Source organism: Corapipo altera, unplaced genomic scaffold (genome assembly GCF_003945725.1).
Source record: "Corapipo altera isolate COAL_440 unplaced genomic scaffold, ASM394572v1 45, whole genome shotgun sequence".
Taxonomy (NCBI): Eukaryota; Metazoa; Chordata; class Aves; order Passeriformes; family Pipridae; genus Corapipo; species Corapipo altera.
The window spans coordinates 7,800,497-7,827,651 of NW_020884877.1; the positions used below are offsets into that span (position 1 = coordinate 7,800,497).

Genomic DNA, 27,155 nt, shown 5'->3' on the forward strand with positions numbered 1-27,155 from the left:
AACATCTAGTTAGTTATAGCACATCGATCAAGAGATTTACAAAACTGACGTCTATTATTTTGCTTTCAAATAACTAATCAGAGATTTCCCATTTGGTGTTTATAAAGGACCTTTATATCAAGGGAAAAATAAAAGGCAGGCACATGTTTTGGTCTTTTTGGATCAAGGTCTTGTATTAACCCAAGCACGCTCAAAGCTCCTGATGCAAACCTCATGCAGAAAGTAAAAAAATATTTTCTAGTGAAGTGTTTCTAAGTGTAGTTATCTTAGCCTGTTGTGTAGTCTGTGTGAGATTTTTGAAATTAATGCGATTTTAGGTTGATCTGGATGCCTTGAAATACTTTGTCTGGACACTAATGCAATGGCATGGTGTTTGTGTGAGCCTCATCTCACCTGCTGTTCTCTACTGACTTTGGTTTCCTCTGGCCAGTTTCAGTTGCAGATGACAGAGGGTTGGAGAGGGCATAGACTCTACTTTCCTACTAGTTACATGAGACGAGGCGTGCGGGTTGAGAAGCAAGAGGCTCTGAATTAGTCCTGTGTGCCTGCTACTGAAAAAGACTTTATATAAGCCATGACCTTATTAGGCTCAGAGAACCTGTGCAGGCAAGCAAGACGTCAGAAATGAGCCATCAGTCTTGCTCACTGGACTACTTGGTCTGTGTGGATGTCCTGCCCCAACTGATTTGCTTGCATTTTATGATGAATTTTTTTTGAAAATGTGTTTAAGTTGGGTATTTTGGTGTCTGTTATATTCTTGTTACCCACTCACCAGAGGCTCACAAAAACTGGCAATGAACAGATGAGGTTTTGGGAGGTGGCTTCGCCGGTTACATTCAGGTAGCTCTTGAGTTTTGGTTTTTCCTTCCAAATGGGACTAATAGAAATTTTCTGGATAAGATCTTAACTGCAGACATGCAGCACAGCAAGATGTGTTTTTGAAGCAGTTGCTCAGCTCACCACAGGTGTGGTGAAGACAATTTATATGACTGGGGGCCAAGCGTCCTCCTTTTAGGCAGTTTCAGAATTTCACAGTCATGGGGCTGTATGCTTTCCACCTCTGGTGTTGTGGGCAAGTGTTGAAGGCGTGGTTTGCACCTCTACATGTATTGGAAATCATACAGGAACTGATCTGGTTGCTTCATAAGAAGTTTTGTAAAAGCTGTTGTATTTGTGAGCTTTGGCTGCTCAGCTGTTTCTCTGGGGACAGTTTTAATTTTTCGAGCCAATAGAAGAACTGGAAATCCAAAGCTGGACCAGTCTTACTTACTGAGGGGTTTTTTATGCCTCAGTTTCCATAGCAATGGAAATAATCACTCCTCTCACTTGAGTGCCAAGTATGTGTGTGTATATATATGTCTTGCATAAGACTGGGAGGGCAGTACCTAATTCTTTTCCTGGAAATAGATTTGGAAAGGAGGAGGTGTGTTGGATGCCTGCTCTGCAGAGCTGTTGCTGCAAACTAACATGTCTTAGGGAAGGGGACAGGTACAGGGATAGGATGTTTGTCATTAGGGCCTGTACTGGCTGAGACTCACAAAGGAATTCATGAGTTTGCTTTTCATCTGCACACTTTTTATTAGGAGCTAGAACTTGCAGGAAATAAAATGCTGTCCTTGAAGGCAGGGGAATGTGATGTTAGTCATCGATACTAAGTCGTTGACAGTTTCTGCTTTATGGGCTATTCAGGCAATTTCCTGAAAAAGGAAATCTTTCATTAGCTAATTGTTTTCCTTAGCAGTGCCATAAGGGCATCAGCAAATAATGCAGTTCCTGGCAAAGCTGCACCACTGCTTAGTGCCTGTCTGTGTGATCAGGGGAAATTTTAATGAAAGAAATTCTATCTGAGCTGAAAAAATACTAATGCTTCAAAATGCTGTTCAGAGTTGACTCATTAGCAATCAGTTTTAATAAATCTGCCATATGCAAATGAGGAAACCCAGTGTCGTATGTTGTCTGATATCTGGATTTTGACTGTTTTCGAGTGGTCTTTGACATTATACCAAATGTATTATGAAGGCGTGATGCAGCAGAACCACTGAAACACATTCACCTCTAAAAGGAGCAATGGATATCACCAACAGAGCAGAAAGGGGAAAATGGCAGTATCCTAGGGAGGGGAAAGGGGAAAATGGCAGTATCCTAGGGAGACTGCAGCTGAGAATTGGGTGGGCAGAGTGAGTATGCTTGGTGGGTGAAAAGGCGCAAGGGCACAGTCCAGCTCCAGAAGAGTGCCTAAGATGGGCAGTGCTCTGTTGTCAGTGCCTTGCTTGCAGAACTTTTCTCCTTCCACCCCAATAAAGCTTAAATTTTTTTCAACAGTACAAAAGGACTTTTGAGACTTTGTACTGCTCACCTTAACAGCAGTGAGAAGTCCTAGGCCCTTCAAGACGGCTTTGAAAGCATCAGTTTAAGGTGGTTGCTTAAGACAACTAGTGGAGTACAAGGAACTGAGGTGTTTTCATTATTTCTTAGATTCAGTGTTCTGTGGAAACATTACAGTTGGTAGTCTGAAACACTGTTGATCAGAGTTTCAGCTGATTATGTTGTTACAACTTCTAAAATATTGTCAGTGAGTTTGCTATGTGCTTTCTCATTAGTCTCATATCATGATCATGTAAGTTTGTATTGGCCTTTCAGTATCTTTGGGGTTTTTTTGAACATATCCAGTGGTCTCTCTGTTCTCTGCCATCAGTTCTACCATTACAAACCAGTCTTTTCCAGAGCTTCATTCATGCATTTAATAATATCAAGAATTTCATTTCTGTATTGCCTTAAAACTACCTGATTGTTATGTAGGAACAGAGTTCACAATTTCTGCTCCAAGAGAGCACACATGTAGTGTGAAATAGTTTCACCTCTTGAGATACTTGGTTGCTTTATTTGCAGAAGTGATGTGACTCTCCACTCCCCAAAATACCTTAGTGTGGTGTATTTGTTCTGTGTGAATGGAAAAATAAAAGCTGGTCAGGTGGTTGTTTCTCTGTGTGCATATGAAGATAGATGTTTTAATTAGATGTACTTTTTCTCTTCCTGACATCTTTATGGCAGATACATAGGTTTTCATAAACTTTTTTAGCTGATATCCACTTGCCTTTATGATGTCCTTTTTTTTCTCTGTGATGTTACTTTAACCCAGTTTTTCATTTTATTGCCAGTCACTCTCATTAGGACATCTCTTCCCTGTTCAGGTTTCTGTAATTTAGCTTTACTGAATAGATCTGTCAGTGCATAAGCAATGGTCTTGCCTGAAACCTTTGCTTATTTTAAAGTAAATAGTGCTTTCTCAAATAAGTCATTACAAAGACTACACCAATACATATATTTCTGTATACAAAAGGTAATTGATATCAATCAACTTCACGTTGCAAGAACAGTCTCTGCATGACCTTTTTCCCAATATAGTTATTTCAGTTACAAAGCCATAAATCATGTCTGAAACTAACTATTACATCTTTGTAGCAGACCAGGAATCTTGTACTAAAATGCATAAGAAATAGTTTTAATTAATACTTTCAATACTTTAAATGACTTATTTGTTTTTATTACTGGATTAATTGTTTAAAGAAACACCATCTGTGCTGAGGAAGAGCTTCCAGCAGCTCTAAACGTTACTGTACATGACCTGACAATTGGAGAATGACACTGGTACAGCATTTATTCTTATTGTGGAACTGTTGTGCCCATGTGGAATGCTGTAATAGTAGCTGATGCTTTAAGGGAGACATAATTACAGTTTCTGACAAGCTCTCTGTCCAGCACCAGTGTTCTACCCCTATTTGGTGGGGAGAGGAAACTTCTAAGTTTCCCAGTCAAAAAGGTGTGACACACATCCATTTTTCTCTTTTCCAGGATCTTTCCCAGAGAGTATCTTCTCCAGCAAATCCATCTTTACTCTCTTGCAGACCTTCAGCAGGTAAGTGTCCTCAATTAATTCTACCTGTTACATCAAGCCTGTTCTCACCTTCAGTGCTAATTGTACATTCCTCTTCTAGCTAATCCTGGCATAAATAGCTGTACTTCCAAGTCACCCCTGTCGTTCATAGTTTAGTATAAAAATGGGTTAACAGGGACATTGGTTAGGGATGAAAGAGAGAAAGCCTAGAGCATCAGTGTTCAAATGGGGCTGGGAAGAGACTCTGAAAGAAAACTGTAGTCTGCAAAGAGAGCTTTGCTCTGAGAAATTTTCACCTGATCAATGAATTCTCATCTAAGTCTCAGCCTGCAGGTGACAAGTAGTATTTTTCTCTCTTCTTGAAAGAGTACTTATTCAGGAATTTATGAATTGGTACAGTCCCAAGTGCAACATGATTATTTACAAAGTGTGCTGGGCATTGCCACAAGAGAGGAGGGAAAAAAAACAACTTCCCCCCCAAAAACCTCAAAAACCTCAGCAAGCCTGCTACAGAGTTAAGCTATGCAGTGTTACCGTGACAGATGTGACCATGGGAGAGGTAATGTGCCAGCAAAATGTGTCTTTGCATTGATATTGATTGAACTAAGCAAGGACCTTTCAGTACATCTGAATGGCAGAATTTTATTATGTAACAGATTAAACAAGAAGGATTTGGAATAAAGAGCTGAAAACAGAGGATAGGGAATCTCAGGTGAATGTTCTGCAGTGCTCAAATGACAAAGGAGGAAGCAATGAGGTGAGATGTGCTGGCTGACATGGGGACATCTGTGTTCACACTCTAAAGCTATTGCCAGTGACATGTAAAACACAGTATTTTAAGCTTCTTTCACCTATGTTTCCCTTCTCTAGTGGTGCCTTTTCTGCAGAATAAGGGTAGCATAGTTCTGGACATTCAGCTAACACATTAATTCAAAGTAGTTCACGTGCCCCTCGGAGATGGAGACTACAGAGCAACAGGAAACATGGCTTTTGTTGGCTGGTGAAGTCACAGAGTAGAAATGATGCCATATATAAAATAAAAAGGCCAGTCGCCTGAGGTCTAAAACTGTTTCCACAGCTTTTCAGCATGTTCTGCTATCTCATCCTTAATAATCAAGCCATGAAAAAGCAACCTACTTAACTCCAGAGCTGCAGTCTCCCTGGTGGGCCTGTCTATTAGCCCCCAGTGCTTTGTAAGCTGCTTAATCAGTTCCTAACATTGGTAGTAGATATTTCAGAAGCAATCAGCAGCTTATCAAGCACCCTGGGGGAGGGAGGGAGTGTTGAAGTCACAACTCATGCATTGATTTAGCAGTTCCCTTTGACATGTTTCTTTGTGTTTGTGTTTGCAAGACACCTTCTCTTCCCCTGAGGGCCCCAGTCCCAAACTTATCATATTTAGAGGCACTATAATTTGATTACCATTTCTGCTGGGGTGGGTTAAATTACATTTACCTTTTAATCTAGCTATATTGTGTTGTCAGCATGGAGAGAGTTTTCCACATTTCAGAGGCCCCAAGTTTGAAATCAGATTGCCTGTTTTTGTCAAAGTGGAACCAGAGTGGAAAAGAGAGGAGGGCCCCATTGAGAAAATCCAACAGCCAGATAAATACTAGTACTCTAAACAGCCCCCTTCCTCCTCCCTGCTTTTCCCCTTACTGCTTCTTTCTCCTGATTGCTCATCACTTTCCACTGACCTGCAATTTGGGTATTTTTAATCCTAAAAGTTTCACTTCTTTTGTTTTGATCAAAACTCAGCAGAGTTTTGATTCCTCTGCTGCCTATTTCCTCATATCCATGGACTGCTTTTGCACTGTATCCTGCTGTCATGTAGATTGTGTGTGTTTGGGGAATTAGCTAGAAGGTTTATTAAAGATTAATGGAAAGATAAGGCATAGTGAGTGAATTAGAAAAGCAGAGAGGGGTAATCTGCAGATATAAGCAACCCTTACCCTGGTTAGTCCTAGCTGAATTCTGATTTGTTTCTTAGCCAAGTTCCCTTTAAAGGTTCTAGAAAACATGGTTTGTTTCCTACCAAGCAGCCGAGTTTCAAAAATGTGGTGTGAGTATCTGTTCTTAGGGGCAAAAAGATTGAAATGCCTGTTTGCCAGTAGATGAAGCTTCTTATAATACTATTCTGAAATGAAATCCAATTTAAATCTCTTTCCAAGCTTAACAGAGCCTAGATATTGTGAATGCAGCAGAGTATATACTTGGGCTAATGGCTGGTCTGGGAATGGTTGTCACTTGGAATCCTTTTGGGCTCTGGTAGGGAAGACTTCAACTGTGAGGTTGAGAGAAAAGTAAATTAAGAATTGAAACAAAATGGCCTTAATTTTGGAAACCTACCAAATCCTGGTGAGGCAGTGGTTGTTAGTACTTGGGTCATTAACAAATGCTTGTAATGCAGATGTGAGTGGGCCTGACCTTTAACCAGAGGCAGCAAGTGTGGTCTTTATTTGTATGTGCACACAGATGCCTACATGTACCCCAGAAGGTTTCACTGCAGACCAGGGCCCCAGAGACTACAACAAAGTTTGCAAGTCTGTCTATGGGCGTTCCTGTGGGGTACATGTTCTTAGAATCCTGGTGCTGTTGGAGTTGTTAACAGAGGAGATAACTAATTAGTTGCATTCAGATTTAACAGGCAGAAACACTGTGACAACTTGCCTCTTCTGCCTTGCTGGCTACACTTGCTTTTCTTTCCAACACTCTCTGGTGTCATCTGCCCAGTGAGTCATCTGCTGTGCATCCCCCAGAACACCACTGCTCTGTTAAGCAGCTTGTTAGGAAGCAAGTATTCACTCCTGAATTTACTGGTCTTAGCAGACGTAGTACAATGGAAAAATGGATTACTCTTATGTGCAGTATAGACCCTCATGGTGCTGTCACAGTCCAGGGTAGTTTCATCCTAAACCTGCTAGAGGTGTGAACTCTGTGCTGACATTCCTAGTGGACATGTCACTGGTTTTGTGCACATGTGGACACGGTTCACGCAAGTTGAAGTTAAAAACTATCCATTCAGATTCAACAGATGTGACTATGGGGCTGCTTTTGTTGAGATTGACAATTTGTTTGGACATAAGTTGACTCGGACAAGACTCTTCCATTTCTTAGGAAAAGTAATTCTTGCTACTTACAGCAGGTAACATATTAATGGGAACTTTCGAATTGAAAGATTTGAAGTGGCTATTGTGACAATTTCAAAATTCAGATGTTTCATCCACAAAGAGTTAATTAATGTCTTGCCTGATTTTTATGTTAAATAGCAGGATATATATGAGTGTACAAAAATTATTGCAGTGATGACCAGAAAGGTCCAGCTGAACATGAGGAAGACCTTCTTTACTGTGCAGTGACCATGCACTGGAACAGATTGCCCAGAGAGGTTGTGGAGTCTCCCTCATTGGAGATATTCCAGAACTGTCTGGACTTAATCCTGTACAATGTGCTCGTGGACGATCCTGCGTGAGCAGGGAGTTTGGACCAGACGACCCACTGTGGTCCCTTCCAGCCTCACCCATTCTGTGATTCTGTGATGGTCTTTAATGTAGAAACACTCTTAATCATGGCAATTATTTCATCCTGGTTATACCGACTCCAAAAGATACAGTAAAATAAAAAGGATCTACGTAAGGGCAAAAATGAGTGGATGTTAAAGATGGAAATTGTGAGCAAGATAGGAGATTTAAAAAGGCAATGATTTGAACACTTGTTTACATACAAACACGCAGGGAAAAATAATGAAGTGACAAAATATGGGAATTTAAAAGGCTGAGTTGAATTACATTGAATCACTGTGTAAATACTGTTATTCAAAATATAAGTGACTTTCATTTGGTTTATCTCCATTTACTTTGGAAGCAAAGTGAGGTAAATTGTATTAAGATCATTTTCATTCTGAATGTGAATCCTGTACGGGGATTTAATGTAGTATAATTTATCCATTTTAACATTGTAGATAAACTAATCTATTAAAATTTAGCTAAAACTTTTATTTACTTCAGATCAGCTTTCCTGCCTATCTTCCTGCAGATCAGCCTGCAAATAATGTGAAGAACAGCGCAGAGAAAGGATGAACAGGAGAGCCCTGTTCTCACAATAATGTGGCACAGGTCATTTAGTGAATATGAGATACACATAAAAAACCTTAATGGAAATGCTTCTTTGCAGAACACAGTGAGCTTGAGGAACTTAATGCCACAGTAATGTCACTGAGGCCAGAAGTTTATAATCTTTGAGAGGATTAAGTATCCATAATAAGAATGTCCACAGTTACACTACATAAAATAAAGAGATTATAAGATTTCAGAATAGACATGTTATACTGAGGGGATTAGGAAGATCTCTCCCCTGTTGACAGACGGATCAATGATTTCATCTTCCTCTGATGTATGTAGCGCTGATTACAGCATCTGATAGCATTTTGGGCTAGTGGACTGTCAGTCTAGCAGAAGCATTCCTCTTAGGAGAATCTCAGTGTTTCTGTTCAAATTCTTGCACATGTAAGGCTCCCTAACAAAGATGTGGAGAATAAAAATGAACTTCAATGAAACAAAAGTTCTGCCTAATTTGAGCCTAGTATACTGTAGATCAGAATGCCTTACAAGAACAAAGAAATTGTTAGGTCTCCTTCACTTTTCCAGGCTTTTAACCCATGCTGTACTTTCATTGCACCTCCTCGACTGAGATGAAGGAGGAGATTGGAGCTGCTGTTTCTAGTATTTCTGTGTATGCAAAACTTTAGGTTGATTTAGAGGAGTTGTTTATCTGTTCCAGTAATAGCAAAGAATGCAAGGAGATGCGGGCTTTTTTTGCTTTTCGCTTGCTGTTTTTTTTCAGAAGTAAAACCTCTTTTCTGGTAACTCAGTCCTTATACAATTACTGAGAAATGCTCAGTTTAGGTTTATAATATACATCCTCATGAATTCCGAGCCCATCAGTGGTGGTTGCCTTGCCCAGCAGTTCCTTTTTATTCATTCATGGAAAGGATGGGATGTAGCATCTAACCCACATGCTTGTGCTGGTGAAAGCCTGTAGAGTGCATGTGGCTGTACTGATTGAAAAAAACCGGGGTTTGGCTAACATACTTTGGGCTTGCTCTAGCTTTAGAAGTGTTACTGGGTTAGGTACATGACAAACACGCCCCTGTTCTTAGTGGATATAGCTGTGCCTGTAAAAGCATCAGTGCAAATTCAGTTATATCAATGGGAAAGTCTGATGCTGTCATTTGTTTCATTTGGTGATCCGATATAAGCTGTACCACCTTAAACTTGTATTTACCGAAGAGGTTTACCCATGTAGCTGTACCAGCAGATCCTTTTAATTTTAGGCAAGCCCTTTTTTTGCTTGAGGGGCAGGAGGTGACAAATGAGAAGAAGAATTAGGTTCTTGGCAGGCCTGACTGTGCTGAGATGACTGAAGATTTGTCTGTCGCAGTTCTCTGTGGGAATTCACTGTGCTCAACAAGGGCAGCAAAATACCAGGCACATCTGTGCCATAGCTTCCACAGTTCAGAGTTCAGCACTGTTGTAAGAACATTGATTTACATCCCCAGCCTGCCAAGCAAGCGTTGACACAGCGTTTGTGACAGAGATGCAAGTCCTGCGGTGTGTTACTACCAGCATAATAATACCAGATAATTCTGTACAGGAACTATATAAAGATGCATCTTGGACCATGACATAATGCTGAAAGCCATTCTTATGTCCCAGCTTTATCACCTGTGCCTGATTATCAGTAGTAACTATATTAGCAGAAGAATATGAAAATAGTTCCAGGATAGGAAAACCACACAATATACATCTTCATAAATATTAAAAAGGTCTGATAGCAAAGCAGCAGTTAAACAGCTTAGCTACTTTCCTGTGGCTATGGCTCCTTTATCACAGAATGGGTGAGGTTGGAAGAGGCCACAGAAGATCATGTGGTCCAACCTCCCTGTCAAACAGGTTCATCCCAGAGCACATTGCACTTCAATTATTTCTATCACTTCCTGGAGTTTGCTAACACTGAGCTACCTTTCAACAGAACGGGAAACTTCAGGTTCACTGATATTCCATGTGTGTGTAATTCCCCAAAGTGCTGATGGCTCTGGTCACAGTTAGTGGCAATGGCAATGATCTTACTGGTGTTTCCTTTTTACCTCAGCTCTGCTGGAGAAGGGAATTGCTGTCATTCAGAATGGCTCATGGTCAGGCAGAGAGCATGCAGAGCCAGCCAGGGGTGAAGAGCTGGTCATGGGTATTTTGGCAGGTGACAGCCAGGAAGACAAGTTCATCTGAGTTAGGTGTGTGTTTAAGTATTGCAGGCAAAGTCTAGAGATCTAACAAGATTGTTAGTAGGTATTTTTAATAGCAGGACTGGGTTTTGTGCTTCTTGAAACCAAAATTTTCAAATTAAATACATGTGGTGCTTTTCCATGTGCATATGTAATCTGGGCCACTTGAGGTAAGTGTGGTTTTTTAGAATGAAACTCTGAAACAACCCAGTAGTGGTGTCAGTGGTTCGTAGGAGCTTTTGAGTTGAGATCTCCAGAGATGTTTTAATTTTTTCAGCCCCTAGAAGAAGCAGTAGCAATATAAGTTAGCACTTTTCTAGTGCTTTGTGCTAAGCGGGTTTCTTTTGTTATTATTTTTGCTGTGCAGAATGAAAGGTCCAGTACTGGAGATGAAGGTTAGCAGTGTGAAAGATTGGGTTCTGAACTTGTTGTTATACTTCACATAAAATGATGATTCAGGAGAGGCAGCTGCATATATCTTAAGGAATAACATCCTAAGGAATCAAATTTCCCAAGAAGCAAAATACTGTCTCAGGGCTACCTGCTTGGATGAGAGAAGAAAATTTTTTTTAGAATTTTTTAAAATATACTTAGTACTCACAGAGGTTTTTTTTGGAGTAACTGTAGCCATTTTCTTGGTATGTTACTTTCTTGTTCTAAAATCCTTCAGAGGACTCCTCAAAGTGCTCTGATCCAGTCCTATGCAAGGCAGGAAAGTTTCTAATTTTGTGGTATCTCTCATGAAATAACATCTTGCTCAGTGGGTATGTAGAGTCAGTTAATATCTCTGCATGCAATTGCCTGCCTAATCTTTAAAAAGAAGAGCATATATATACTCTCTGCCTGAATGCATATTTGCTTGCGTGCTTGTATACTTAGAGTCACGTATGTTCTTGAGCTAAGTAAAGTGCTTTCTGTTCTCTGCCAGCCAAATTCCTGGTACTCTTTCAACCTTGTTTGATTAAAACAGCCTTTAACCTTTGCTTGAATACCTTTTTCTTAAAACAACCTATAATTCATCCCTTCAACAAGATTAGGAGAACTTGGGGTGTGACAAAATTGACATGTAGCTGCCTGGAAACCTTGGGGGAAGGAGAGAGAGGAAAGACGACTGAAACACAGTGAGTGTGAGTCTTGTTGCAGAGCTGGCTGTGGAGCTGGCACAGGTGATTTTCAGGTGTGTTGTTTATACTGAGACAATTCCATCTCTTTCTCACTTGTGGCAGCTTGCATCCCGAGACCTGCTGAAATTTCTGGCATTTCTTCATTTCAGTGAAAAGAGTGGGGGAGGGCTTGGAGGGACCTTGTCATCCTCTCTGTCTCCTGCTATAAATTCACTTGAACTGTCACCACGTTGTTTTTCCTCTCCCCCAGCCAATGTAAAACTCCATTTTCACCTTGTCCCCTGTCAATGTGTGCTTGTCACAGATTATCAGCATTTGCTCTTGACCTTATTTTTCCTCCTCTTCCCAGTACCTATTGTAGTTAGTGGCTAATTTGTGGAATATCTGTTTAATACTTAATTAAAGTGCAGCTTATTGAAGGGTTTCGTTTGGAAGGACCATGAATGTCAAATGGCTCTGCTGTCAGTGCAGACTGCCTGGTTCAAACAAGCCAAAGGGAGCTTCTGATTTCTGTTTATTCAAACTCTCACTTGTTTCTGCTTTAGTTTGATTTATTTGGTGGTTGGTTTTGTGGGTGTTTTTTCGTTCTTTGCAGTGTTTATCCGCAGGGTTTCCGTTCGGGTTGTTCTCTGCCCTGTGTGGGTGATGAGTTAGCACAGCACAATGTGAGGCTGCGTGGTGTTGCTTTGTCTGTGCCAAGGGCAGTGATGGCCAAGTGCTGTCAGAGCCAGCACCCTGTGCTGGTGTCAGCAGAGGGTGAGGGGAGTCCCTGGCCTCGCCTGCTCCTGCCCACCCCGCTGTCACTGTAGCACAGGCTGAACAGGCTTTGGGACAGCTGGGGACCTGCAAAGGGTGTAAAGGGAAGAGGAGGGAGAGGGTGGGGTGGTATCACCCTTGATGCTGGGAGCTGGGATTGTGGCCCATAGCATTCCTATCACAACAAAAGGTGGAGCTCTTATGAAGTTAACTGCTTTGTTCTTTTTTAATTTGTTTTACAGCAGCAATGCGCAGTGACTGATTCTAGTGTGTGTGCACACAAGTAATAAGAGGACATTCTTCCCTTAAGTCACTTGCAATTTAAACAAACAAGACAGGCAATCTGAAAGGGATGACTGGGAGTCAAAATGGAGCAAGGAAAGCTGAGCAGACCAGTATACTGCTCAAAAGATGGGGCAGACCTGAGATCTGATATCTGCCTCCCTGGGACTTTTACCTCATGATCATCCTTCCTTCTTCCATTTCCCTTTCCTCTGAACTAAAGATTAATTGTGCATTGAAATCATAACAAGTATTCGTGGTGTTAAGAATCTGACCAACGGAAGAGAAAAAATCCTCAAGGAAATTAGCAGTCCACAGGCATTGTCTGTTCCCTAGATATAAATGACTAGGAACTTCCCAGCCAGGGAATGTTTTCCCTTTATTTTCTCTGCAACTTGCATTATCCTTAGCTAAGCATATTGTAGCATGCTCACCTCCAAGTCTGTTTTCATCACAGAAATCCTGACCCCGCTGAAATCTGTTATGGGGCAGAGATTCCATTCACCCCTTGCACTTCAGTGCCTAATTTCCACATTTAATGAATGCAAAAAATACCTGCTTGTTCTCCAGTGAACAAATAGGTAAAGGCAACCATTGTATCTTTCCTGCACCCCAACCTGCTTTTGCTTTTTCTGGCTTGTGACACAGATCACCTGTGACAGAGAAGAGAATTTGTCAGAAAATGGTTTCTGAAACAGGTGGTGCAATGTAAGGATAGGAAGTTGAGTGTAAAACAAAGATAGCTGACTGCAGCAAAAGAGATCTAAGGTAGGCATTAGGAACAACTTTCCAGTTGTTCTGAGCACTGGACTGTTGTAGGATCTCTGTGGTGAGAGGTTTTAAAGCAAGTCAGATAGTCGTTTCTCAGTTGGTTGTGCTGCAGGGTGAGGAACAAACTGGAGATTTCTAAAGGTGTTTTTTCTATCCCTATTTTCTTAGGTCATTGGTAGTTCCTTCAAAAACATATTTCTCATCTGTCCTGGAGGTGAAGAAAGATTATGAAACATTTAGTCCTCCTCCACAAAGCTTCCACTAGTGGAATTTGAATGGTAGTGAGCATCCAAGTGGTGAATCCAAGACAGTCTGTTCAGGATATTTTATTTGCCATTTCATTCAATCCAGGAAGCATATTTTCTGTGGTGCTCTGAAATCTAGGCAAACCTGGAGCTTACTTCTGAACTTGTTAGCAAAAGGCCTGATTCAGACTAGCTGTTTCTGGACAGGTAGAAAGAAAACAACTGAGAGGAGGCAGAAGCCTTGTCTTTAGAGGATGGTGGAAAGCTGTGCGTGATTGTTGACTGCTTCTTCAGATAGCTTCCTTCTGCCAGACGTGCTTGTGACATTATTCCTGATAATTAAAGTACTTTCTATCTCTTCAATGTACATAATTGGGGATGGTGAATGAGTTTCATGTCTACCACCCCTTCTATTTTCTCAGTGCCTCTTGGCCTTTTCATGTCTCTTCGGCATTGCGTCAGTGCCTCCTGGCAAATTCTGTCTGTGTCTGCCTCTCAGATAGAGCCAAGTGTACGTCTGGCCTTGAGAAATAATCATAAATTTTGTTCTGTCAGGAGGAGAGGCCGGGCCAATCTAGTTGAGATTTGAACCTGTAGTTCAAGGTGTTTTAGGGATTTCATATCGCTTAACCCATCCCCTCCAGGCGTCACTTGTGTCTGACATGTAAATCAGACTGGAGGAATAAGAGGAACAGATTGCTTAGTGCTTCAAAAGAAGGTTATGAGGCAAACCTGTGTCTTTAAAGAGAGTGCCTTCTAATAAATGTTATCTGCAGAGAAATACACCAGCCCCTGCATAAGTAGTTAATGTTACTGCTTCAGTGTTGGCTCATAAAACAACTTTATCGCCTCTATGACGATAATGATTAACAAGCTGATTTACAAGGGTGGGGTCACAAAGCCATTTGGCAAATTTAGCTTGTCTCACAGTGGCAGTGATACAAAACCTGAGTTTTACAGTATATTCACCACTTTACCTGGAATACTTAACGCTGGTGACCAGGCTCTTAAGCAGAGCAGTAGGAGCAGGTGCTCCTTTATGAGGATAATAACTGGGATTTCCTACAGTGCTTCTGATACATGAGGAAAGTACAGGTCCCAGTCTAAGGATTCAGAAGCGTCAGGGACATTTCTAGTTCCCCTCTCAGTGTTTATTCCCTGATCATGTAGCCACAGTGAAATGACAGTGTTCCTAGACACACTGTTACATGATGCCTATGGTTGTTGACTGGCCCTTGTGCCGTAGCTGGCAGAATATCTACCCACAGATGTGTGCAGATTTATCTTCCTTTTCTTAGCTTCTGTTAAAATATCCTTCATCTGTTGATTCTTGGATCTTATAAGGATTTTTTTTTAAAACTGTGTCAGATTGTACATTCATTATATGGTACAAATTACTCAGACTAGCAAATTTAATCCAAAAGTTATTTTAATCGAGAAACTGTTTATGTAGTTTTAACATACTGTGACACTGTTCAGAATTTAGACTTCTTAACCTTGACAATTTCTCACATTGAACAGAACAGTGTATCCAAAAGCTCAACAAGGCATATTCCCTTTACTGTCTGTCTTGACAGTCCTGATGTAGGTGATCAAAGGTATTTATGATCTCCATGCTACGTAAACATCTACTGCACTTTCAGAAGTTGGTAAAAATGCACAGACAGGGTAGGAGATTTGATGATTCTCACTCAAATTCACAACATAGACTCCTGCAGGGATGGAGATCTTACTCATTACCTTTTGCATCTTAGCTAGCATTGCTGGCAGGAGCCCTGCCCTCAAAACAAACACTCACTGCCCTGAGAAATGTCTGAAAACTGTACTGTTTTTTCTCTCCTGTCCAGAAAGTTCATCACATCTGATAGATTTCAGTATTGATTTATGTGGCCATGATGCAGAGGTTGGGTACTTCTGTGGACCTGATCTATTAGGTGGGCAGAAGGCTATGGAGGTGTTAATTGAAGTAATAGTGGGTTACAGCTAACTAATTTGTCCTTTTTCTACACATCTCTCCTCTGGTTCCCCCTAAAGTTGTGATATTATCTCTTTGGAAATGACACTGTGAGTTTGGAGGGGACTTCTGTGCTTACCTTGTCTAATCAATATTTGATTGCTTTTCGGTTAGACATGGTCAGAGGCTTCTATTAATGTCTTTCTAATTTGAACAATTGTCAGGGACTGGAACAAACTCTAACTAATTCTGTAATAAGGTTTTTTCATGCCTGATTTTTGATCTTGCTCTGTTTTCCAAACAGAAAGCTATTACAAGCCTTTAGGTTACCATCTTTCTGGGTTAAAATTCTCAACAGACTTGAGAAGTTCTGCCACTGTTCCCTTGGCCACTTTTCTAGTTTGGTTTTTAATATGAAAACATATGTTGCAACACCATGTTCACTACATTGCTCTCCCATGGGACTGGTTTGTGCAACCCTCCTTCGTGCTGGTAAGTAGGTTCTCATACAAGAAGTCCTTGTTGACTGTAAAGAAAAGACAAAGTGACTTGACTTCTCTGCTGTGTGTATTGGGCTGGGGGTTTGTGCTGCACAGTGGCAAGGCAAGGGCTGGGAAGTGGAGGCCTTCAGAGGTGGACTTCGATCAGCATTGTGCTTGGCCTGGAGAGCTGGAATGAGAGGTGGAGTCAGGACAGAGCTGTACCTCAGTATGTGTTGGACTCAGTCCCCTCAGTATGAGGGGACTGCCTCTCCTCCGGTGCTGGGCAGTGTCACGGGCTCAGAAATGTGTTGTGAAGGTAGGACACAGGATACTAGTGAGAGTCCCCTGGGCAACACCTGCTGCTTCTGGAACTTGTCTGTGAATAATGACCCTGTTTTGTGCATAGTGGGCCACTGAGGAGGATTTCTCTGGCTTGGAGGTCTGTGGCCTTTCCAGTTCTTATTCTCTGGAGACAGATGGCTGCCCACTTGTTTCTGAAAACATCCTCTTGATAGTGTAACTATGAGTAACTTTAAATAGAAGGATCACAAAACCTCTGGGGGGCCAGCAGCCCTCCTGACAAGTAGTTAAACTTTGACTGATCACACATTGCCCTCATAATCATATTAATATCATGTATCAAAGAGATTTCAACTTGTACCCTAGCCCCTGCTCCTTCCTTTTAGCTTCTCTGTCTTCCTGCTGGATCAGGAAAAACATAACCCAGTGCATGTGTGTCCTGTCTTCCCACTGCACAAGCCTCTTGCAGCCTTTGCTAACATTGGCCTGTCCTGTGGTGTTCAGCAGTTCCTGTATTTCCCCACACACACCTGACTCATTCAGAGCATAATTGTTTCTTTGGAATTATACTACTCCCCAACTCAACAGTAACACAAAGATATACTGAGAAGAAAGTTTGATTTACCTTTATTCATAACTTTGACTTGTATGAAAAGCCTCTGTTCTAGAAAGCATGTAAAATAATTGTCCCAACACCCCTTTGGCATGTGTTGAGATACTTTACTTCAAATACTCCTTTAGTTTCTCCCAGTGCTGCAGACAAGTCTGCCTTCTCCTCTTGCTCTTCAATACAACTTCAGCTTTCCCAAGCCAGGTGCAGGAGGCTGGGCAGTGGGGCAGGTGGCTGCTGCTGCTGGATTTCCTAGTTTCTCCCCTCCCTTCCCTGGCAGCCCAGGACACAGATGCTCTCTGCAGTGTGGGCAGGGAGCTGGTGTGGGAGGCTCCTCCAAAACACAGTTTGTCCCATTTAAGGTGGGGGATATGTGGCAGTTACTGTAAAAAGCAGTGTTTGTTTTATGGTTTAAATTGTAAGTGCTTTGAGGGCAGGGCCTGGCTTTTATGTATGTACATGTGGGTGTGTATTTTTATACAGTTCTTAACATGAGACACACGGTTAGGAGTTGCAGTGTGCAAAGCCATGGCTTTCTGTCCTGTGGTAGCTCAGAGAAGTGTTTTTCCAGATACAGAGAGATGGACAATGATTCTGATCTGAACACTGGGACTATTAAGAAACACAGCTTGCTTTGGACCTCTGGACACAACTGGTTTCCTTTTGTTGTCACCAAGTAGTGCACCCCAATATATTCCAGGTGCAGCAGTGATAAGCTAACTGTAGGAACATGGCTCTGTGTCCAAAATTATGTTGAGATGTGCTCCTTGATCAGTTTAGGAAGAGAAAGCTGCATTGTACCCTTCATCAATTGATGACTAGGATGCCATCATTAATCACCCCTCATCCTTAATTTTTGACAACAAAACAATTGCTTGCACTACAAAGACTTTGGATTAGAAAACAGACCTTGCTCTTCATGTGTACTGTAGTAGAAGAGACTCTGAACTCAGCAAAATTTTAATTTGTTTTAAGCTTCATGTCTTTTTTTTGAGAGATAGGAATATATTTTTAAGCCTTTGTTAGATGCATGCTGAGGCCGTATTATATTACTGGGATAAGTCAATGGTGAAATTTTTGGTTTCTTTTCCTCTGGCATACTCTTAACTTAGTTTTGTCCTAAATTACCATGTTTCTTCTGAAATGTGATGTATTCTTCTGCAGCTCATAGTGTGTGATTTCACAGTTTCTCTATTTTGTAAACTTATTTTGTAAGTTTATTTTGTAAACTGAAATGTCCTTAGGAAAGGTTCAGGTCAAAGCTTAGGAGTGACTCCAGCAGTGAGAACAGACGTATGCTGGATTAGACTGCATGGGGGCTGTGAAATCTCGGTCACTGAAAGGCCTTAGTAACAGGTACAGCTGTAAAGAATGACATAAATATTACTGGCTCTGCCAAGATGACCTCTTGAGGTCTTTTTGTTTCCTCTGATAATTTCCATGATATCTGGATAATGCATTACATTTGATTAACACTCTTCTATTCTTTTAATCACTTGTGTTTCCTTGAAATTTATAATCAGATTCTAGCATCAGATGAGAGAACATCCTGAGAGTCTTCCATTGTGGTTCTGGGATGTCTAAACTGACTGACCCTCGGCCCCTGGCTGTCACAGGAGAAGTTTTGACAGCTTTAATTACATGCTCTATGCTCCTTTTCCCAAGCCAGAGAACACTCACTGTGGAACTCTTACCATGAAACTCCTACTGGGGACAGAAAGTAGATATCTTCCTTTCTGCTTTCCCAGGGTCAATGGAGATGAGGATTTTATCCTTATTAGCTGCAAACACGAATGAGAGAAGGCTGCAAGGAAAAGTCATATCCTGTGCACAGCCTTGAGGTCTCTGATGAAACAAAATAGCACAAAATTTACAGATGCTAAAAACAGTGATAACACTGGTTTGATGCTACATCGTGTCTTCCTTCTATAATAGAGTAAAATAGCCTGTAATTCACATTGCAAAATTGGCATGCATGGCTCTTTGAAGGTATCATCTTTGCTGTATGTCTGCAGTGGCCAGAGTTACAAGCCCACCCACTAGAGTGCTACGACAAGCCATACAAATAAATAACCAGGGGCAAATAACACCAGCTCTTCAAGGGCAGCTGTACACTCAATATATCTTGCTTAGGTTGTGAACTCTTCAGCATAGGAAACCTTTTGTGCCTCACACAGTCTTAAATTCACCCACGGTGCTTAGGAAGGAATAGATCATGTTAATTTTGTTTATTACATTATATAGAATGTTATTTCAGTTCAGTGACTTTTAAATCTTTGCTGACAGTGACATTAGTACAGACTTCGTTTGCAGCTGTGTCTTCAGTCTGGCATTTTAAGCTGAGCACTTGTGGCCTGAGGTGGCTGCTGTAGCATGAAAATTCTTTGGAAAATATGTATGTATTGTGATTTATTTATCTTTGTATGAGTATTTCGTCTGTTAGTGCTAAATGGATTTTTGGAGGGTGACTATAGCAGTGTCACTACCTGTGTGGCTTCACTGTTTCTTTCTTCCTGTTTATTGAATACTGGCAGCTTTTGTGTCTTTCCCCTGCTCCCAACTTGTTTGGCTTTCAGACCCTCTCTAATTCAGGAGTCTGCAAGGAAAAAATTTCTTCCTTCAGAATGAAAAACAAAACCCAGCATAGAGGAGCTAAATTAGCTTCTGACCATCTGTTAGAAGGTTAGTAATACCACTGCCTTGAACTATGGCTTCACTTTCGTATTTCATGCAGCAGCTTCTCTGCATTGTTTATATTGTGGTTGAAGGGGATCTTCCTATACCAGGATGCAATAGGAACGTCATTTTTCCTCTGACATGAGCAGATGTCCTATCTGCAGTACTAGCAATAACATTGCTGCTTCCTGTTGTTGCAGGTGTTGTTAGCAGGCTGGAGCTGAAGGCAAAGAGGGGGCACATTTCAGCCGGTGCCATTCAATGCCATCAACACCAGTGCTACCTGTGCACCTCCTTTTCCAGGTGTACTCTTTAGCAGTGACTATCTTATGTAGCGGGCAGGGAGTTTTCCTGGAACACAAATTTATTTCCTTTCTGTTGTACATTTGCTTCCAAACTCTGTTGTTCTTCTCTGCCTTGACCTCTGTGCTTTCTCTAGATTTGTTTACACTAAATCCAAATTACATGTGGTGTGTTACCATATTTAGGGAAGGGGTGCCCGCACTGAATCTGGCACGTATTTAAGTGTAAATCTCCCCTCTCTTAGGTTTCAAGGCACAGCCTTGTGCAAGTCTTCAGTCAGCAATTAGTACATTCTTTTTCCTTTTTACAGGAGTTTGCTGTCAAATCCAGTGACACATTTCTATCACTAATCTGGCAAGCTGCCATTCAGACCACAGGAAGCCCAGGAGAGAAGAATATACACTTAGGGCCTTATTCCATGTTCATTATTCCCTATAGCTGCAGAATTCCTTAAAGTCTCTAGAAGTTTGATCTGAATGGAAAGTATTTTGCCTGAATAGCACCCCTTATTGAGGCATTGTCACCAAGTCACAAATTTAGATAAGTGTTGTGGCTAGCAGTTTAATCTATATGGCTTGGCTGGTTTTTTTCACACCAACACGGGGAGTGCTAATCACTTCTAATGGTCTAGCGAGGATTGTCTGGCAGTGAGGGACTTCTCGATTTGAGAGCTGGACACTGAAGGGAAAAACCCCCACTTCCTCTTCAAGACTTTAACTGAGAATTTATTCCTTTTGGCAAGGAAGAGAATATTGTATTTGAATGATTTTCAAAGGGAAACACAGTCCTACTAAAGGAGGAAAGCCAGGGTTCCGTTCACAAAATATATGCAAAAACTTGTGCTTTGGAGGAAAAGAAACAAAGACAAAACTGCCATCTGTGCATAAAAAATAAAAGAAGTGCAAATGGTAAATGTAAGGCAGTATTCTCATATCTGTCAGTTAGAGATAATGGGGAAGCCTTAAACTCTTTTCCTATTTACTTCTTTGTGCCTTATTATATGAATCTGCTGTTGTACTTAAAATGACTACTAATATTTTATGTTATTGCCATGTAGAGACTTTAAAAGAGATTGTAAATTAGTTTTCATGTTCAGATCATTGCTGGTTCATTGGCTACTATTATCACTTGTGATTTCATGGAGCTATAATTGTTGGGAAGTAACTTTCCTATTGTTTTTGCCAGCATCACCTGTAATTTCTATAATAATAAATATTGTCTCAGTCCTTCAGGGCATTCTAGTAATTTTTGGGGGGTTCATTCAATACTGTCTTCTCATTCCAGGTTATTGAAGGAAAGCTGGCTCCTTTCTTGGGGAAGGTGATCAAGTTTGCCACCTCTCATGTGTACAGCTGCAGCCTTTGTAGCCAAAAGGGTTTCATCTGTGAGATTTGCAACAATGGAGAAATCCTTTACCCCTTTGAGGACATTTCTACAAGCAGGTACTCTACTGCAGTGGTGTCAGTCATACACTTGATTCACCTTACGCATCAAACCCTTGCAGATTCTCGGCCTCCTGACCTCATACGTACATAACTAGGGACTGGATTCCACTGGTGCACATTCCTGGGCAGGTGCACTGGTCCAGGGAGGCCACCTTGAGCAGACCTGGAAATAAATGAGAAGAGCTGCTCCCTAAAGCCCTGTAGGTCTCAGAACAGCTCTTCAAAAAGGGAAGAGTCCCCAGTAGCATCACACAGCGTGATTTATCCAAAAGTCTTCTGAGTTTGCAGAGTGTCCTGAAAAGCCAAATGGCTTCTCTGAAGTGATCACAGACATCTTTTTGGTCTCTGGTATCACTAGGCCCATAACGTACTGGGATTGTCCATTATAAAACGATTACCATCTGTTCTGAAATGTTCCCTCCGTGAAATGTTATAGCTAATGCTCTGCTCTCTCTGTGTGCTTACTCCTCTGTGCCTGTGTATGCAAGATTTAATTTTTTTTAATGACATTGCTATTCTCAGGTGGCTACAAAGTATAACTGTATACCAGTCCTAAACTATACAGAAGAACCTTTATTTCACATTATGTAGAGTGCCGGATGCCAGGTCAGGGACAGGAGTCACATGAAAAACCTAAAAGCAAGATGCAGGAAACCAAAAGAGACTTGGAAACAGCAATGTTACTACTCTTTTTCAATAGTGTCTTGGATTTTGAATAAAAGAGATGGAGTTTTTCACCCTTAACAGAAAGACAGTGTATCTGACAGCACAGCATTCCTCCACAGATAAGTACTTTTTGGCTGTTTCAAATACAGTCGTTTTCTCCAAAGAGTTTATTTGAAGGAAAAAAAATTGAAAACATTTTTTCCAATTGAAAATTGGAAACAATCAGGACCAACCTGTTAAAAGGGTTTATTAAGAATCTGATTCCCCTGTGTGTGCAAAGATGTTAAATTACAAGTAACCAAGAAATACTCTTCAAGGATTTTTCAGTCTAATCTGAGTTTCAAAGACTGTTTGCCCATTTTATTTCCAGAGTCTTATTCTAAAGAATGCACTGACAAAGCAGTGGACATAAGCTAGGCAAGGTGTGCAGCTGAGCTCTATGAACAATGTTAAGAAAGAATGTATCTAGGGTGCATGGCAAGATAGGCTGAGTTAAAAAGAAAGAGACTAAGATAGCATAAAACATAAGATGTCTGTTGAGGCTGTATAAAAGGCGATTGAAAATATTCCCAAAAGATTGATGAGAATGTGTAAGAACATTTGGGAAGACAGGTTTACTTAAGAATTTGATTTGTCTGGGGGATTTTTGTTCCCAAAAAAATTGTTGGGTCCCGCCCTTCAGCTGAGATCAGACATACCTTGCAATTACAGAGTTTAAAACCTTCTGGAATCAAATAGTATTTGTCAGCAGTTCAAGCCAACAGAAGCTGCTCTAGTTCCTGCTTTTATGTGAATTAGAAGCCAGAAAGGACTTTTGTTCATGTTTCACAAATGTGAAGTTGTGGTTCATGTCATGCCAAAGACAGCAGTCTTTGTTAATGGTTTTAATTAAAACAATCAGCATGACAGGTTTTCCAATATTTCTCTTTCTGATTTTGTCAGAGATCATCCTGCTTACTCCTTTTGTACTCCTTATCACTAGACCTTGTTTTTTTCCCCAGCATTTTCCATTTGCCTTCCTCGTTAGTTTTCTTATCTCATTACTACTCGTGTGTGCACGTGCACCTATGTGAAACTAAGCAGATTATTTCTGTTCCATATTTTTGCTCTGGAGACAAGTTATGCCAACAGAGGAGTTTGTATGTTTTACTGTGCAGCTGCATCAGCTGCAAAGCAGTGAGGGAGAATGCCAGGTAGAGGAGTTTTGTGTTTGCTTCTGTCTCTTGAAGATGAGGGAGATTTCTGAGGTAGGTGTGCTGACCTAAGACAGGTGTAGGGTGAGAAAGCTAATTAGAAACAGGTAATGTACAGAGTAACCTGTGGCAGATGGAATGGCAAGCTGCAAAAGGTTCATTTGAAGACTTGGAATTATACCTGAAAATTCTGGTGACATGTTCAGCTTTCCTTGCCAATTAAGTGTCGTACAGAGCTCTGAGTAAACAGCTCAGATCTGTGATTTAGTTGTACTACTCTGAATCCTGAATGTACAGTGAGAATTGACTACAACTCCCTTTATTCATCCTGGTTTTCTGGAATTGCTGTCTACAGCACAGTATTCACATTTTGTACTCAATACTAGACTACCAAAGTACCCCGGCTGAAGCTGCTGAGTTAAGGAGGGAAAAGCAGTTGAGCTCTAAAGACAGTTTTTCCTTGCTTTTAAGTGATGCTTGTTCACTTTTGAGCATGCTATTAACTCTACCAGCAAACTGGGCTGTAGGGTTAGAAATATTCAAAAGTGGGTGCGTGACAGATTTTGCAGACTTCAGCTCTTTGCGGAATATTTGAAAAGTGAAACCTGCTTGTATGGAGTGTGTGTGTCTATGTCTGTGTTGAGGTGGCATTTGTTTTTCTGGCTACCTCCCTGACCTTTCCTGCTCTTTGGAGAGAAGAGTGACAGCTGTCAGAGTGGTCAGTGCAATTCCAAGGTGTTTCTCAGCTGGCTGTTAACTTTTCATCTTCATAATCTCTTAGGTCAGCTTTGAGGTGAAGAGATTGTTTCTCTCCAAAATATTCTCAGGAGTTTCTGGATCAGTCTTCAGTAGGAATTTATGAAGGATGGGTCTTCTTTAGATAGATGCAGCTGAGAGAAAAAGAGGGCCCCTCTTGAGGGCTGGAGTTTCTCTTTGGTCTGGTTATTTGCTTGAGTCATTTTTGTCAGTCCTTGGGCAAACAGAGTGAATACCTGGGTTATGCACTCCTCAGGGCTTGAATACACATATATTACATACCCTTCTCTCACTAATCAGTGTGACACATTCCTTTGTTGGCAAACGGTTCCAAAACAAACACAATCAGTTCATTTAATTAGCGGGTCTGTGGGCTGTGCTTGGCAGGCTCTTTACATCCTGCTCAACAATACAGCACAACAGTTTGCTGCCTTGAATGTAAGGGTGGGCTCACAAAGTCATAAGCTTTCTAATGATATTTCCTTTCTGTGGCTTTTCTTGGGAGGTGGCCATTCTGCAGAGATCTTAATGAAAGCTGTGACTCGATAGTTAAACAGTTTCTTAAAAATTGTCTCATGTTTTTTATGTTTCTTCCAGTCAGGTTGATTCTTTGGTCCTCTATTTCCCTCTTTTCTGTCTTACCCATATTTATATAAATCTTAATCAGGGTTCTTTCTAAATTTCACAATTTCACCATCTATTGGAAGGCCTTTAAATCATGAGAACTATATTTAAAGCCTCCTGAGTTAATTGCACATTTCACAGAGCAAATTGCCAGCTAATGTAAACTCCCACAGCTCTGCTTTTGCTGCAGCCCTGGCAACTTAAACGAACATCTACGAGCATCTACCTTCTTTTTATTTCTAGGACTAAATTTGCCCTGGGCTTAAATTTAGTGAATAAGCATATAAAATTATTCTATTATATCACTTATTTTATATTTACAAGTGTTGTGAAATGACTTGAAATATCCTTGGCTCTAAATGGGCTTGTTAGAACTATCCTTGCCCATTAGTTAGCAACCAGGCACTTCCCCTCAAGTTGTTCTCATATTGCTTATTCTTCATTAATGTAGTGAAAAGTTTTTGTTTTTTCATCCTAAAATTAAAACAAAACACCAAAACAACAGAAGTAAAAAGACAAGGTCTGTGTAGTGGCACTGTTGTCTATAATATATGGCTAGTTTTGTTTTACAACTTAGAACAATTTTTAACAACTTTAAATCTTAGAGAATACTGAGAAAATTATCTTTGGAATGAGAATAAAAGCTCATTAAGAAGCATTTTCTGTCCCATTAGATAATTAAGCAATTATAGTTCTGATTAAGATTATTATGTGTTACCCAGTTAATAAGGTTTTGGTCTTGTCTGAGTGTTGTCATCCTAGTGACTACTTTGACAGCCAATTTGTTGTGTTTTGCTGGTAGAGCTACTTGCTTGGTTAAGAACAATTTAGTCCATTCCTTGCCTTTTATGTGCTGACTGTCGATGTACGTGAACCATGGAGAGTCGCTCTTTTGTGTTCGTATTCATTTATCAAGGCTAAACTGTTTTCACTTTGCTAAGTTAATTTGTTCTGCAGATCAGTTAAGACGTGTAGACCTTTTAAGATACAAACCAGAAGGCCCAAGTTTAAAATAGACGTGCCACAGAACAGGCTTGACTGTATCAACCAGCTTGGATGCCTCCATAATCTTTGGCCACCATCCTGATAAGACCTATGAATGTACTTAACTTTGCACATAGTGACAAGTCTTACTAAAGGCTCTGAGGCTGTGCATGCCCAAGTCTTTGCAAGGTTACAGCTCTCTGTGTTATGAATGCTTTGTCACTGGACAGAAGCAGCTTTGAGCCATTGGGAGAACGTTAAAGATAAATATTAGGTGGAGAGACTGAAATAGAGCATTTCCAGGAAGTACCTTGGCACAGGCCAAAGGCATCACTCAAACTGTGTCATTTTCCCTCTTGCTTTGATTAGTTTGTCTTATGCTAGAAAGCCTTTCCCCAAGCCCAGTTCACCTGAGTTATGCTAGTGGTTTAGTACCTAATTTTTTAGCTAATCGGATGTTGGTAGTTGGTTCAAAGCACCCTAAAGTGATCTGCTCAGCACTTTCTTTAAAGAAACATAGGCATCTAAGTAGATGTTCTCTTGGTAATTTAATTTCAGCCGAATATGTCAAAACGGGTCAAAATTTTCTGGCCCACATAATCTTATTTTTATTTGTGCAGGGTAGCACAGTAATGTTATCTGGAATATGTAAAAAGAAAGTGATAAAATATACTGGCTTTTTCATCAAGCACTGTGTTTGGCAACTGAATTAGTTTAGAGGTTGGTTTTTCCTGCCTCATGTCAGAATGTTTTTTAAGTAGAACATTCAGTCTAAAGGCAGATACTTATTTCAAGTACGAAGGTCTCTGCAGTGCTGCCTTATGCTCTTCTCCCCTGGCTGGGCATGGCAACCATCTTATTTACAGTTTCTGTTTTGCAGCTTCCCTGCTGTGCCTTCTTCCTCACTCTAGATATTTCCATCTTGCCAGTCAAGACCTTTTAATTCTTTCTCCTCCTTTCTCATGCAAATTCCCCTTTTAAGATAGACTTCTCCATCTCCTAAATATGGTTCCTTGTAGACCAGGTGACAGCTTTTCAATTGCTTTTTAGCTCATGAAAGCAAACACTGTCAATTCTTAAGTGCTCAGAAATTCTAAGATTACCTTGGGAATTTGTTGTTTATGTATTTATTTCTTTAAATGTTAAGTTTCTTTTTTCCATCTTGGGTCCAGGTAGACATGTCTTCAGCATTAATGCAGAGTTATGAAGTCTGGTTGCCTTTGCCTTTCTCTTTTATTGAAAGCAAAATCCTGGCTTAGTTGCGGGATTTTTAGATTTGAGGCTGACAGAAAAATGCAAAATAATAGAATCATGCAAACAAATTATAATAGTTGAGGGCAGTATGTTAATATTACTGTTAATAGTACTGCTTTTAGATCTTCAACCACCACTTTGTGAATGTGAATTCATTAATAACAGGAGAGGTAGAGGGGCAAAGTCCAGTTCTTGATGTGGCAGCTAACAGAGGCAGAGAATATATGCCTGAGTAATGTAAACATGTGAATCTTTGTGGGTTTTCAGCCTCTCCAGTGGTTTACCAGTAATGGATCTGTCATATGTAGGGCTTTTCCCCTTTCCAAAGTAAATTAGCTTCACTGACTGAAGTGTGATCGCATGACTTTCAGCTTAAGAGTTTTAATACTGATTTTTATGTCCCTTTATTGATTTCTTGGGAACTGCTGTTTACAGGCCGCATTACTTGGCTTGGGATCTCTGAGCTTTATTAAACAACTAGCAAAGCACAGTGCTGAGGTCAACAGTCAGTCCTTAGTTCTCCTGCTTGGATAAAAATATGGAAATATATGTAGA

The 27,155-nt window shown here is 40.7% G+C and overlaps 1 protein-coding gene across 2 annotated transcripts in view; it reads left to right on the forward strand.

Annotated features, from left to right (window-relative positions):
- PLEKHM3 (pleckstrin homology domain containing M3) overlaps positions 1 to 27,155 on the forward strand; it is an 88,949-nt gene that overhangs the window by 49,737 nt on the left and 12,057 nt on the right. For both annotated transcript variants that reach the window (XM_027637434.1, XM_027637435.1), the window contains 2 exons: positions 3,853 to 3,916; positions 20,963 to 21,120. In XM_027637434.1, the coding sequence (XP_027493235.1) occupies positions 3,853 to 3,916; positions 20,963 to 21,120 (222 nt within the window). The remainder of the gene's footprint in view (positions 1 to 3,852; positions 3,917 to 20,962; positions 21,121 to 27,155) is intronic.